Source organism: Alternaria metachromatica, assembly GCF_023757995.1.
Source record: "Alternaria metachromatica strain BMP 0045 chromosome Unknown scaffold_5, whole genome shotgun sequence".
Classification (NCBI taxonomy): domain Eukaryota; kingdom Fungi; phylum Ascomycota; class Dothideomycetes; order Pleosporales; family Pleosporaceae; genus Alternaria; species Alternaria metachromatica.
This window is the reverse complement of record NW_026055496.1, coordinates 259747-273867: the sequence shown is the minus strand read 5'-3', so window position 1 is coordinate 273867 and position 14121 is coordinate 259747. Positions and strand designations below refer to the sequence as shown.

The 14121-nt window shown below is 53.7% G+C and overlaps 5 protein-coding genes across 5 annotated transcripts; 4 read left to right on the top strand and 1 right to left on the bottom strand.

Moving 5' to 3' along the window:
* Nucleotides 1-511: 511 nt before the first annotated feature.
* Nucleotides 512-1236, bottom strand: J4E83_003025 (uncharacterized protein; the record flags this gene model as incomplete). Its single annotated transcript, XM_049329965.1, has 2 exons — nucleotides 512-688; nucleotides 739-1236. 2 exons carry the CDS (start codon nucleotides 1234-1236, stop codon nucleotides 512-514), a joined length of 675 nt encoding a protein of 224 aa, XP_049190461.1.
* A 1216-nt stretch (nucleotides 1237-2452) lies between these two features.
* On the top strand, nucleotides 2453-3661 carry J4E83_003024 (uncharacterized protein; the record flags this gene model as incomplete). Its single annotated transcript, XM_049329964.1, has 2 exons — nucleotides 2453-3395; nucleotides 3450-3661. 2 exons carry the CDS (start codon nucleotides 2453-2455, stop codon nucleotides 3659-3661), a joined length of 1155 nt encoding a protein of 384 aa, XP_049190460.1.
* A 469-nt stretch (nucleotides 3662-4130) lies between these two features.
* On the top strand, nucleotides 4131-5046 carry PHB1 (Prohibitin-1, subunit of the prohibitin complex (Phb1p-Phb2p); the record flags this gene model as incomplete). Its single annotated transcript, XM_049329963.1, has 2 exons — nucleotides 4131-4451; nucleotides 4519-5046. 2 exons carry the CDS (start codon nucleotides 4131-4133, stop codon nucleotides 5044-5046), a joined length of 849 nt encoding a protein of 282 aa, XP_049190459.1.
* A 1535-nt stretch (nucleotides 5047-6581) lies between these two features.
* On the top strand, nucleotides 6582-9273 carry J4E83_003022 (uncharacterized protein; the record flags this gene model as incomplete). Its single annotated transcript, XM_049329962.1, has 5 exons — nucleotides 6582-6913; nucleotides 6967-7529; nucleotides 7655-7864; nucleotides 8322-8676; nucleotides 8727-9273. The coding sequence occupies 5 exons, from the start codon at nucleotides 6582-6584 to the stop codon at nucleotides 9271-9273; spliced, it is 2007 nt and encodes a 668-aa protein (XP_049190458.1).
* A 2970-nt stretch (nucleotides 9274-12243) lies between these two features.
* On the top strand, nucleotides 12244-13623 carry J4E83_003021 (uncharacterized protein; the record flags this gene model as incomplete). The annotated part of the gene is made up of 1 exon (XM_049329961.1): nucleotides 12244-13623. One exon carries the CDS (start codon nucleotides 12244-12246, stop codon nucleotides 13621-13623), a length of 1380 nt encoding a protein of 459 aa, XP_049190457.1.
* Between the last annotated feature and the right edge of the window lie 498 nt (nucleotides 13624-14121).

The window sequence follows — 14121 nt, the reverse complement described above, 5'->3', positions numbered from 1 at the left end:
CGTGGAGCTGGAATGTTGATCAAGTTTGTTGTCGATATAGTCGAATGATGCTGTAAATGGTAGTGTGTGTATGCGTTGTCTGTGAGGTCTAAGGAAGAGTAAGTGTAAGTGCTGGGGCGGCTACTTATAGCCACCAATGCATCGTGGGTTCTTCACAGGACGAAGCATTGCGTGCTTGCAGTATGTGATTGTGTATGCGTGATATTGATATCCAGTCGTTCAACTCCGAGCCTAGGTCCCATATCTGCAATGTCTACATTGTACATTGAAGAGCATACCGGAAGGTTGCGTGATCCTTATGCTACATTAGCTTCCGCACAGAGCCACAGGTGAGGGGTTATACCGAATCTCGTTCGCTCTTCACACATCAGGCCTTTGACAGGCGAACCAGTGACTGGATAGGTGAAGGCCTCAGTATGAGCATGCGGATCGCGCGCAAACACTGTCGTATCCGTAGCTCAGTCCGTTTCTGAAGGCGCCCGTAATGACGGCAATCGTCTTGGCCAGCATCTCATGTTGACTCTGTTGTGTTTTGCACGACCTCGATGCTCGCAGGATCTCTCTTCTCGCGCCCCATCAGCTTGCCCAACACATCCTTTTCCTTATCGCTGTCTTCCGCATCGCTCGCGCTGTCCTTGTCGCTGTCCGCGTTCGGGTCTTTTTCTTCGAGAACACCTAGTCCGAGGTCCTAGACACTGTCAGCAGCGCCCTACGATACCCTCAAGATTCAATACTCACCATCTCAATATACGGCTCGCCCTCGTCCTGTCCCTCTACAGTTTCCAGGCTCTTCAGCGTCCCGGCCTTCTTCTGCGCCTCCAATTCCTCGTTCGCAGCCTTCAACTGCGGCAGAAAGTCCTTGAGGAAGCCGCGAATGTCTGGTCCTAGATCCTCATCGCCTAGCCTCATGATAGGCTTCGTGCCTCTGTTGGCGCGGAGGTTTACGACGCCGTCTTGTGATTGTGGCTCCTCGAGCTCCATCTCTGTGTCCTCGCCATCGTCGTCTTCCTCCTCGCTTGAGCTCTCGTCGCTGCTGGGTTCTTCGCTCGATTCGGACAATTCGCTGTCGCTATCCGAGGTGCCAAAGTCGCTTGCATTCGTGGTAGAATCGTCTGCAGCGTTTGTCGACGCGAGGGCGGAGTCGGAGGATATCGAGGGCGGCGAGGATTCAGGCTCGTTGGAGAAGCGCACGCGCTTGCTGCGGTGCGCGACGGCTTCGTGGACGTATGGCGACATAATTCCTTGGTGGTGTTCGATATGGGTAATCTTAGGAGAGACGGTTAAGGACGTCTACGCGTTTGGAAGTGGGTTACAAAAGTCTGGGGAAAAAGTTGGGCAAGATTCAAAGTTTCGCGCAGACGGGTGCAGATCTCGCGCCAGGGTAGCGAGCCGGAGAAGACCCTTGGCTACGTCACCGCCCTCTCCAGCATTTGGCGCCGACAGCCAATGCCAACCAGATATGCACACATGACATGTTCAAGTACATCTATAACAATGGGATATCCCGTCAGATGCTCCACAGTCCAAGGCGTGCGGCTGCAGATTGGCCTGAGGCAGAAGCGACTCGTTGGTGTCAGCAGGGGTCGTGAAACGGCGTCTTGAAACGTAGTTAGAGCGGGCGCCTGCATGGCTGACTTGTGCTGTCCGAGGGGTTAAGCCTCTTAAAGCTCCAGCTGGCCTCGTACATATCCGACCTCACCCCTTCTCGTCAATCTTTACAGTCTCGCTGCTGTGATCCTTCTCTCTACCTGTTCTCATAGCTTTTGTGACGGTGTCTGCAAGAGTCGGTGTGTCGCTGCCCCGCTTCCGACTTTCATCAGTGTTCACCACCTGGGCAACCGTGTGCAAGGCTCAGTTGTCTTTGCGCGAGATTTCTGGATATCAGACATTAGGTATGTACTTATTCTCTCATGTCGCTACAATCTCTACAAATTCATCCATCTCCGTTCCCGTCGTCTCTTTCTTGCCACCAGATCGAAAGTCAACCTCAGACTTGCCCACATGCACCCATCCATGGATCTTATCAAGATCGATCTGCCCCGATCCAGCATCAGCATCAGATGATTGCATATTTCCCTATTGATCATCTGCTATCATCTTGCGCGTTCTGCTATTGTGCCAGCATGATCAGTTTTCATCGAGCCCAACGCCGAGCGCTGGTTGGTCCACTCGTCTTCACCTTGCGCGTTCACCTTCACCACCGTCATTCAAGCGAGTCCACAATAGATTTCTCTGCTATTGTTTGTCTTTGCAATGAGGAGGCTGGGAGAGCATAAAAACTTTCCAATCGCTCGTCCTTGACTGTCTCTCGTCCATCACACTCCTGTTCTTCACAAGCCTTCACAATCTACAAACCACCATCCGCCAGCTTTCTATATCTATTCAGAGACTCTCAGTCGTCATTTCTCCTCTCTACATCACTCTATCCTATACCACATTCACATCCATCACCATGACCATGAACGAGACCATTCGTATCATCGGCATGCTCAGGGCCTCTGCCGCTCAGAACGCTGACCAGGCCAAGCTCAAGGAGCGCGAAGCTTTCTTTGCCTCGGCCAACGAGACCCGCAAGAAGCTTAGGACTGCAGCAGCTGCCCGCAAGTCCACCTCCGTCTCTCTTCTTGAAGACCTCATCTACGCGACCAAGCACGGCGTACCCTACCCCAACGAGCCCCTGACGTACGAGGCCAAGGTCGCCGCTGATCGCATCCTCGTCACCCTCAACAAAGCCATTGCCCGTGAGACCATCCTCGTCGTCCCCAACGTCCAGCCCAAGGAGACCTCCGAGGACCTCGCCAACGACCTCGCTATCGAAAACAGCAAGCGCATCTTCACCGCGCGTTCCAACATCAAGGAACTCCAGCTCATCAGCAGCAACCTCGGCATCCCCATCACATCTCCCGCCATGGCTGGTCGCTTCCCGGTGCTCAGCACCTCTGACCTCCCGAAGGCATCGGCTGAAGAGCAGTCGGCCACGGCCTCGCCTGCGCGCGGCACCGCCATGCTCAACAACATCTTCAAGTCGGTGCGAGTACCCGAGTTCCGCTTCAAATGGATGTTCTGGGCAGAGAAGGGTCAGCAAGCCGCGCCCAAGGACAAGGCGGCTTCAGAAGAGTACCTCACCCGCCCCAAGCCGCTTGGAGACCAGATCGTCTCCGTCAAGGAGTTCTACCAGCACTTCAACAACATCCCGGTGGAGAACCTGAAGCTGCGAGACTCGATACACCTCTTCCACCTGGGTGTGAAGCCGGTCTGGGAAGACCCGCGGAATACGCGCGGCGGCGCATGGTACTTCAAGGTCAGCAAGGACGTGGCGGCGCAATTCTGGCACGAGATGTGTCTGCTTGCGGTTGGCGACGTTTTGCAGGGGGCCGTCGAGACGAAGCGTGCCTGTAAGTTGATTTCTTTCCAACAATTCACACGTATTCAAGACTAATCTTCAACAGCCTTCAACGACGACATCTGCGGGATCTCGTACAGCGTTCGCTGGAACGCTGTACAGATCGCCGTCTGGAACCGGGACGCGGAGAACGAGGATGGCCGTCAGAAACTTCTGGCGGTCATCCTAGACAAGCTGTCAGAGGAGCTCCGGCCGAAGAAGGAGGACAGCTACTGGTACAAGGCGCACAAGGAGCACAAGGGCTTTATTGAGCAGTAGTGAGCCGACCTTGTACCGGTGGCTGTCGCTCAGATGAGAATGAGCTGGTGGAGGGGGTCATGGATGAGGCGGGGAGTACGTAGACGGGCTTTAAGCCACACATATGCATATCAGCATCGGCGTTGATGAATACATCCTTTTCGACACGCATATGAGTCTTTTTGTTTACCAACCGAATGCCTCCTGCCTGATCTGACAGCCCCTCTTCCGTGACTTTCCTCATGCACGGAAGCGTACCAGGGTCGGGTAAGACAACAATGCAACAGCCTGGACTATCTAATGAAGACGCCTCAACCCGCCAGCATGTGCTCGTTGTGCATCCGTGGTGGTAGTGTTTGCGCCAATCACGGGCATCGTTCGCCGCAGACGCTCGGACCATATTTCCAGTAGAAGCATCATCCACTTCTCACGATTCTCCGCATCTTGCCTGCCGCCGCCTCACCACACCAAACCGCACAAACCGCCAACCATGGCTGCGATACCCACCTCCCTCTTCCGCTGGGTCGTTCCTGCCGCCATCGGCGCCAGTGTCGTGCAGAGCTCCCTCTACGACGTCAAGGGCGGAACCCGCGCCGTCATCTTCGATCGTCTGTCGGGAGTCAAGGAACAAGTCGTCAACGAGGGCACCCACTTTCTGGTACCATGGCTGCAGCGGGCGATTGTCTTCGATGTAAGGACGAGGCCGCGGAACATCAGCACTACGACGGGCAGCAAGGACTTGCAGATGGTCACACTCACACTGAGGGTGCTGCATCGCCCAGAGGTTAAGCAGCTGCCTAAGATCTACCAGGTATGTCTATGCCCCTCCGCACTCGTGCAGCAGGCAGCTCGAGGAATTGCATCTAACGCGCTAGTAGAACCTCGGTCTCGACTACGACGAGCGTGTCCTCCCCTCCATCGGTAACGAAGTCCTAAAAGCCATCGTCGCCCAGTTCGATGCCGCCGAGCTCATCACCCAGCGAGAGGCCGTCTCGAACCGCATTCGCACCGACCTGCTCAAGCGTGCCAACGAGTTCAACATTGCCCTCGAAGACGTCTCCATCACCCACATGACTTTCGGTAAAGAGTTCACCAAGGCCGTCGAAGAGAAGCAGATCGCACAACAAGAGGCCGAGCGCGCGCGCTTCATTGTCGAGAAGGCCGAGCAGGAGAGGCAGGCCAACGTCATCAGGGCAGAGGGTGAAGCCGAGGCTGCCGACACAATTTCAAAGGCAGTGGCCAAGAGTGGTGACGGCTTGGTGCTGATCAGGCGCATTGAGACACAGAAGGATATTGCGCAGATGTTGGCGAGGAACCCCAACATCAGCTATCTACCCGGCGGTAACTCTGGCGGCAATGGCGGTGGTTCAAGTGGAGGCAGCTTCTTGCTGGGCCTAAGGTCATGAGCGTTTGAGGATGTGCAAGGTTGAGCGGAAGAGGAAAAGAAGATAACAAAGAGCTGGACGAAAGGCAAAAATGCATAGCCAGCGGGGTTGCTGTACAATATATTGACATGAGCATGATAACGCTTCTCTACAATCGAAAGCCGGAGTCTCTTCTCACCTCTCGTTGTGTCTCACGTACCAGGCGTAGTGTCAGCTGGGAGGTTGTCTACGAATAATCCCCACTATTTGCCTTGCTGACACTGTCCTAACAACAAACAGCACCTATGCATCGAGCCGATCGATGCTCATTATTCAGTATGCTCCGAGAGACAGTAGCTTGCACAACGATCGCAGAGAGAGTAACGGACCTGTGTATGATCACGCGAAATATTGTCGCGAGAACTGAAATACCTCCTACACCTCGGCTCGTGTTTGACAAACCTTACCGCCTGAGGCCTCTCAGGTTTCGGTACACATCTCTCCGCCCAAAGATTCAAAACTTGTTCATGCATTGCCCGAGAGGAAACGGGCTTTCGGAAGCCGCGAGGCCGCACGTGATAGTTCGCATGCATGGTCTGCATTTGGCATCCGGATCTACACTCGGTGCGAACATGTTGCGATTCGGCAATGGGGTGTGGGGGTGTTTCGTGTGACGCCGGGTTATAGGCCTGGGATGCTGCTGTCCGGGAGGCCGAGTACGTTGAGTCGGATAAGAGAGTTGGCGAGTTGAAGTTGGGGGGAGAGGGTCGCTCATTCCACGTGAGAGATAGATGGTATCGGAAGCATCCAACCACCGCAACTTCAATGCCTACATGTTTTCTTTTTTCCCACATCACGTCCATAATCACCAAAAGCTTCGTCGTTATCGTTCGAGTCCTCTTTACCGAAGATCAGCCGCAACCATCCCCAGCTATGAGACGTCATGCAGGATCTATGTTCCACCTTGTTTCGGAAGGCCGCAACACCATCACGGCGGGGGGACCTCGTTACATCCTAGCCGCAGATCCCGAGGGATTCACAGACGTCAAGCGGTCAGCGATACTTTCCGATGGTCGCTGAACGTTCCGCATGAAGACGACACCGGTGCTGGGGGAATACAGGCTGTCTCTCAAGGCAACGACAAAACGATGGCGGTCAAACGACTGCAACACGGCACATTTGCGGGGGCCTGCCCGTAAAGTGTTCGTGTAAGGTAGGAGAACCGCTGCGCCACGCTATTCACTCAATGCGTGACCTTGTCTTTTGCCAGGCTGTCCAAACGATAGGGTGGGAGAAGTGGTGTCGAGTCTGGCGTTGATGCCCCAGGTTATCAAGCGGCATTCTGTTGTGGCTGAGCACTTCAACAAGCCGGGAGCCAGCCAATCATGCCGCGTGTGGCCGTACAGCGTGGCTTGACAGTTTCCTCTCATCGAGGCAGGCTCACCGGCAGGCACTCTGCAATGTGCTCCGCCCTTGGATGATTCCAAGTATATACATGCTAGCTGCGAACGCGAGAGGCGAAGGTTGAGTACACGTCGTCTCTTCTTACGTCTTCGGACCGCCCGTCTCGCTTAGCAATGGCGATCCAGCAGCGCAACAAGCAAACGAGCATTATCCTCACCTTTAGAATCCTCCAATTTGTCAAACAGCTTCGTCGTCGTGTCAAGCCGCGTGTGCAGCATGGCTCAATCGATGCGAGCCCTCTTGGCATCAGCCTCGCGCCGAGCCTCCGAAGTGTCGCCCAGAATCTATCACGGATCAGCGTCCAGGATGCGAGGCAGTCGCGTCGCGTCGCCAATCGCATCTGCAAGAGTCAGAAGGGTGCGACGTTCACTCGATCGTCGCGCAACCTGCAGACGCCGGCTTCGGCTGCTCCCGCAAGTCGAAACCTAGGGAATGAGGTGCAACAGTACGTTCACGGAAGCTTTTGTTTAGTTTCAACTACTGAACCTGCGGGCCTAGTATGCTTCGCTACGTCGACGGCAAACTCCATGTAGCGGGAAACGCGTTCTCGTCTATCGCGGACAGCGACAGGCTCTTTCTCAAACACGACAACGCGTCGATCTTGGAGGCTCGTTCCATGAACGAAACTATCCAGCTCCTCGTGGCAGTACACGAAGCGATCAACGTGCTTGCGGGGTGTCGCCGGCAGTATGGTGACGACTGGCTCTTGGCCCAAGGGCTTGACCTCGGACTGATCCTTGACGAGAACTTCATTGCCAACTATGAACATCTACTGCTGCGGCTACAGACAGACCTAATCGAGTCCTTGGCACGCAAGGCTCTGGAGGAGTTGCTCTGCGGCGATCACGACAAGAGGCAGCGCAAACTCCTGGCCTGGTTTACAGAGTTCGCTGAGAAGCCACAAGCGCTCAGCACCTTCCCATGGACTATCAAACCGTCGCTAGCCGTTCTGTGGGGAGTTTGCTGGATGTTTTACGAGGGAACTGGCAAAGACCGCGTGCCGTACAACAACGTGCTACACAACCTCAATCTTTCGTGGGATACCGATGCATCGTCAGACTGTATGTGTTACATTTCTTTCCGCCCGATGAGGCTTCTGCTCAGGTGGATGACTGGTTGCGATTGGTCGAGCGTGAAAACACGAAGAAGGTTTGTGGTTATCCCGATTGGTGCTAATGCATTGCAGACCTCAGCTTTGGCCAAGAGCTGATTGGCGAGCAGCCGCAGCATGCGACGCCTGCGACAAACGTCCATGTGGACCATGCTCCATTCCAGGCACGAAACACGGAAACCTGGGAGCCCGATCTGAGTTTGAATGGTCTTGCGGACAGGCTGCCAGTTCCAGTCCTGCGGGTTAGTCAGGCTGGAGAAGGTGCGGACCCAGAGCCGCGACCAAGTAAGTGCCTAGTGTCCCGTGTCCGTTTGAGTTGAGTCACGACTTCTCTGCCTACCCTGGGTTTCAGGCTGGACTTGTTCGCAGCTGCGACTAACAAATCCAAATCCAGATACTTATTATGGCGTATCCGCACCAAACTTCCAGGCAGTTCCGCCCGTTAATTTTTATTCGCCTCAAGATCAAGGCATTGCTGCGCCACCTCTAACGGCCTTTCCGCATCTGGGCTCCGACCACGAAATTCCTTGGCACTCATATACGTTGCCACCTCAAGACAGTCCGCGTCATCTGATCACTTCTACTCAAGATCCGAGAGTTAGAGTCACCGGAGCGGCGGGAAGCGATCTCTTTGCTCAGCCACAAACTGCCTTCGCGTCTCCCGGTATATATCAACCAAGCCGCCAGCCTCAGGCCCAGCAACACAGTTACAACCCTCAGTATTTCAACCTTGGATATCCAGACATCATGACTGAGCTTTCGCCAAACCCTACTTCCATGCAAGTGCCGCACGAGCACAAGCGGAACATTTCCATCAGCTCGCTCACCGATATGCCTACCCCGGTCAGCATGAGCGCTCGATCACCTATGACCTCTCCAACTGCTGGCGAACGACAAATCATCGTTACAAGCCCGCCCCGAAGCCACAGCAGGGGACTTTCTGTAGACTCCTCGCAAGACGGCGATGACGACGGATCACTACGGAAGAACCACAGCTATAAACGCGCCGAAGAACCACCGCGCAACGAAGACGGCAAGATGGTGTGCAAGTATCAAGAGTGCCGTGGTACATCTTTTGACCGAAAGTGCGAATGGAGGTGAGTGATAGTATTCCCAGACTCACACGAACAGACACTGACGTTTACAGCAAACACATGGACAAGCATGACAGGCCTTACAAGTGCAACGTCAAGGGCTGCGAAAAGCTCCAAGGCTTCACTTACAGCGGTGGCCTTCTTCGCCACGAACGCGAAGTTCACAAAATGCACGGCGGTACCAAGAAGTCCCTTTTCTGCCCCTTCCACGACTGCAAGCGCAGCTCAGGCGCCGGCTTCACGCGGAAGGAGAACCTCGCTGAGCATGTCCGTCGTGTTCACCGCAGAACATCAATGTCTGCAGATATGCATGGCTTGATCATCCGCCGCGACATGGTCAGGCGTGAGATGGAGGGGGGTTCTCCCATTCCTGAGTCACGCACCTCGGAGTCACCGTACAACCGCACCATGGACTACCGCGAGGAAGATGAGATGAGTCTGAAGCGCAAGCGTCTTGGCTCTGACTCTGGCCTCTCGGACCGTGGCAATGATGAGATGCGCTCTGAGATCAAGCGTCTCCGACAGGAGAATGAAGAGAAGGACTCGAGGTTACGGCAGCTCGAGCAGGCAGTCATGGCTCTTCAACAGAGTCATAGATGATGATGGGATCCTTTTGTTTCTGTCACTCGATGCATTTCCCCGGCGTTCTTCCGCTTAGCCTCATTCTCTGTTCCATAACTTCACTGTCGCTCACTGTACATATCACTTGAGCGTTTTTGCTTTCCTTGTAACACCCCTAAACTGTAATATCTCTTAACTACTTACGCACTCTACGCATGGCTGGCACATGTTCACCCACGATAGCTATGATACCAAAGACTGCGATGGAATGGGTTGGATAGGGGAAGGAAGGGGGGATACGGACAGATGATACCTCGCTCAAATCTATAGATGGAATATGCCACTCTAAACTATTGTACTGTAATTTAAAAGATAGACACTCGACAGTCTCGCTCCTTCCTGCACTTTTCGTGATCTTCTCGTCTGCCGCGGTATGAGGTTGAGTTTGGCTTTTGGCCCCCGAAAACAATGCATACCTTAGCCTCGTTCGCAACGCCCTTGGTGCCTAGCAGGATTGCCTTACCCGCGATGTCTTACGGCGAAAGGGCGCGTGCACTAGCTGCCTAGACAGACGTTCGCATATGCCCAGGCAACCGTGCCGCTATTCATGCCGTTGCGGGTGTGATATCCGAGTACGAGGTGCATCGCAAGAGCTAGAGTATGCACTGTGTAGCATCACGTCATTTTTGTCTTCCATGGCTTCCGGCTTATGCTTCCTTGGGGCGTTATGATTATAGTTGTTGCCTTCCCGATGTCGTGATCCGACGGACTCCGAACGGACATTCGCCTTCTTAGTCACATCGCCTCAACACAGGCTTCAGCTTCAAATTTGGGTAACATTCCGCTGAGGCAAAATTTAGCCACAGCAGCCACGTCGAGCGAAAGTATGACTCCCACCCGCCTCTCCTCATCGCCCAACAACCCAACAACTGTCGTTGTCGCTACCTGATTGGGCGCCAGGCCAGGCCATGTGACAGCGTGTTAGCGCGTTTGGTGCAACGTGTTACGTGTCCTGATGCCTGATTGTGCCGTGTCTTGCCGCCTGTTGGTAGAGATGGATGGGACGGGTGGGTGTGGATGTGATGGGGAGAGAATGGGATGGAAGAGGGTAGATGGGATGATAAATGGCGGGTGTGGCGGTGCAGAGGGCCTAGAATCGCGTGGGTGGCAAGGGTGCGAAATCGTGGCGTTGGTGCGGCGATCATTGTTGGACCTCGGCATTTGCGTGCGCGACACGCTGGTCCGCGCTCGCGCGGGCTTGTATCGCGACTGCGTAAAGGCAACATCACTGCAATCACCAACGCGACGACGTCATACCTTCGCTGTCGCATATGTTGCAACGCTTCCATGGACTATCTCGTCCTTTTCGCTATCGGCTCCTGGCGTTGGTGCCTAGTGGCCCTTCTTCATTACAATTACGCAATCGTGATTACAAGCGTCAATCAGCTATCTTTGCCTTGAACCTTCCACGCATCCACAGCTACAGATGAAATCGCAACAAGTATCGCAATTACTCCTAGGAAAAGCGTTGCCAGTGTCGCGAGCTCTAGCAGGCTCCGTTGCTTGAGCCACGCGGCCATCGATCGGCATTGTTTTCGGTCATCTAACACCCCAACCAAGATCCGAAGGCGCGCGCCCCAGTAATTGTATTGCGCAGCATATCCTCCAGCATGGTCGAATAGATTGACCTCCAGACAGGCCGGGTCAAAGCTGTGGCTCTCAGCTATCGTACGACTAGCTGGATCGTCCCAAGGAAATAGAAAGAGTTTGAGTGTGAGGAGCGTCTCTGTAACAAGCCTTTCAGGAATCATCTCGCTATACTGCAGTCAGACTACTTAGGTGCTAAGAACAAATGAAGGTGTACTGACTGGCTGACTATTGGGTTGGAACAGGTTTGCTGCAGTTGCTCTTCTAGAAAGCTAACAAAATGGAAGATATGGACCGTCTTTGCCTCAGCGTCGTAAAGCAGATGCTTTCGAAGATCGTCTGTTCCATATACTGTGACGCCCATACGGTCGAGTGCTCCGACTGATAGTTTGGACGCTGTTCGAGATATGTTTCCAGGTTCGCCGCGATCCGTTCCAATGGGCAGCCTCGATCTGACGAACTCGCACGCTGATGTTCCGTCATCCCAGTGAACTGGAGCGAGCATCGGATTCCGATAGTGTGGGTTACACTCAGAGCAAGAGATCATCGTGATCACAGTGATGGCAAGGTCGAACGCGCGCTTTTGATCCGCAAGAGCGGGCTGCGGGTCCCCGTAGGTCGAAAAGTAGGCTTCCATCAACTCTCGTCTTCTACGACTCGGCTGATCTTTGATGAGGCGAACGATACTGAGTAAGTCGTAATGGTCACGCAGCGCCCAGCGTCGTTCGCTCAGATCAGTAGGCGTACTCCACTTGGTAGTCTCGAAATAGAATTGAAGGTAGTGACCGAGTTGAGTTCTTCGTACCCAAGGACACCCCGTCGCCATACAGCCTCCCTTATTGGTGCAATCAGCACAATCCCGCCAACCAAATAGCACCCGACAGACCTCATCCTCCACGCCCACCGATAGATTCTCCAAAGGGAATTGTGCCAAGCATGGCAAGATTTTGAACTCTGCGGCCATTACAGCTCTGAGAGATGATTATGCGGGAAGGTGTGAACTCTTGAAACTAAAGAGTATGTAAGTGAAGGACCGTCTCAGCCTCATCACGTGTTTATGCCTTGCCACGTTGACTCTCGAGACTGGATCACAAAGACCAGGACGGACCACCTTGGCTGCATATACTGCAAAGCCTTCTCTTCAGACCGGGGCATGACTGGAGCCACCATATCAACGCGGCTGATTTCATGCCAAGAGAACGCCGTTTTTCACCGGTACGAGCCTTGGGCATGAACCTCGTTCCAGCAACCCATCTCTGCCCACTCTTTTCACGAACGGAAGTAGGTCGCAACTTCCTTTGCGTTGACAATACTGTCTTAGCAGATATCCTTGGTTCTTCCACGAACGTTTGTATGGAGACAATGAATCACGAGTTACAAGCACTGAACTCTCGTGGGGGCATCAGCTCAGGCCGAAACAACAAACATTGTGGTCTGCGCTCCACACATAGCTCACAACAAGCAGACGAGCTATTAAGGAAACGAGCTACACCTTCTGTCGCTGATTCTGCCTACCAGTCCATGACAACCAATGTGGTTGACTCAACATTGACACTCGAACAGGCGTCAACTCAAGCGCAACCAGAAGCTTACGAAATATCCGGAACAGACCTGTTCATCTACAAGATAGTGCCCGATAAAGATGCGCGACGACACGGCTGTGGGGTCCGGCACGCCATCGAAGGAATGATCCAGGAAGATGTATTTGCAAAAGATCCGAGCCGTCCGAGGGACATTGCACTCGAGCTTAGAATGGTTGGAAAGACTATCGACGTGGCCAAGCTATACATTATCATCTTTTGTGCACCGGACTTAAAACAACCCCTCGACGCAATCCTTGAGCTACCGGTCGTAGTCGAACTCCGGCGCTCGAGCCGCGAAAACGTGCCTCAGTTGGGCATAATAGTAGTACCGAGATCTATAAGACGAGCGAGCGACGACTTCACGATCGATGCTTGCGGTCAGAAAGCCTTCTTCGCTCGGCACAGCACCTACTGCGGAAGTCCGGTCATATTGCGAAAAAATCTACAGCAGCCTTCGCAAACCCTCGCGCGGAAAGCCACGTTTGGAGGTGTTCTCAAGGTCACCTATGGCAGCGGTGAGACTGGCTTTCATGGCATGACGGCTGGACACGCAGTCGAAGATTTGCTTCAAGAGTGTACCGCAGTACTACCTGGCATGCGTACGGAACCGTCTACGAAGCGGGATGGGTTCAATCCTTTGGAATGGATCGCCGACGATGACGTACTTGGCCGCGTCTTGCTTCCCCCAGTCTTCCCAGGTGTTGCTGCCGGTCGATCGACGTTGACGCACGACTGGGCTCTCTTCGATGTGGCTACTCCTTTGCCGAACGTGGTCACTCGGATCCAATATGCTTCAGCTCACGACTCCCAAGATCTTCGAGACCGACCAATATTGATAGCCGAGAAGCCGCATTTCCCAGATGACATCTCGGCAGCAGTCCAGCTTCTAGGTGCCACAGAAGGTCCTCGCGACGGAGAGCTCTCTAGTCTTCCTGCCAGGTTGTGGCTTTCTCACAACGAGTGCTTTGTAGACGCATACATGCTGGATCTCTGTCATGGCGAAGGTAAGAAGTTACAAGCAACATCCTCAGTAGATACGACGCTAATGACCATCTATCAGTACGCGAAGGTGACTCAGGAGCATGGGTCGTCCACTCAACTGCCCCTCATCTCTACGGCCACATTGTCGCTACAAACCCATTTGGAGAAGCCTACATGATTCCTGCTCTTGATACTTTCGAGAACATGAGAGAATGTTTGGGAGCTATATCCGTGACGCTGCCGACCGCCGCTGATCTCCTTAGTGCGCAGCCTTCCAAGTCGCAATGCAATGAAGAGGCGGCGGCGGCTCCTCCTAGGTGCCCTGCAACTTTATCACATCTGGTACCTATTCTAAAGTCGAGAATTCGTTTCCTACACCTCAGACCGAGTCGAAAAAGACGTTCAGTCCATATAACATCCACCAACATTAGCGTAAAGTCTTGGAGTCATCGCTTTGCGACAGCAAGTCCGGTCAGTGACAGGCCATACAGAGAGACCCTAGCGAACAGAAGTTACGCCTCTGATCTACTCGATGCCTTTTTAGAAGACTCCGAAAGTTCTACACCCTGTTGGAATGTGGAAGTGTTGAGAAAATTCTGTCAAAAAGAACTTCCTGCTTCAGCCTCAGCTCCACATCCTGAGAATGTAATACATCAGAGAGCGTGGTACTGGCATG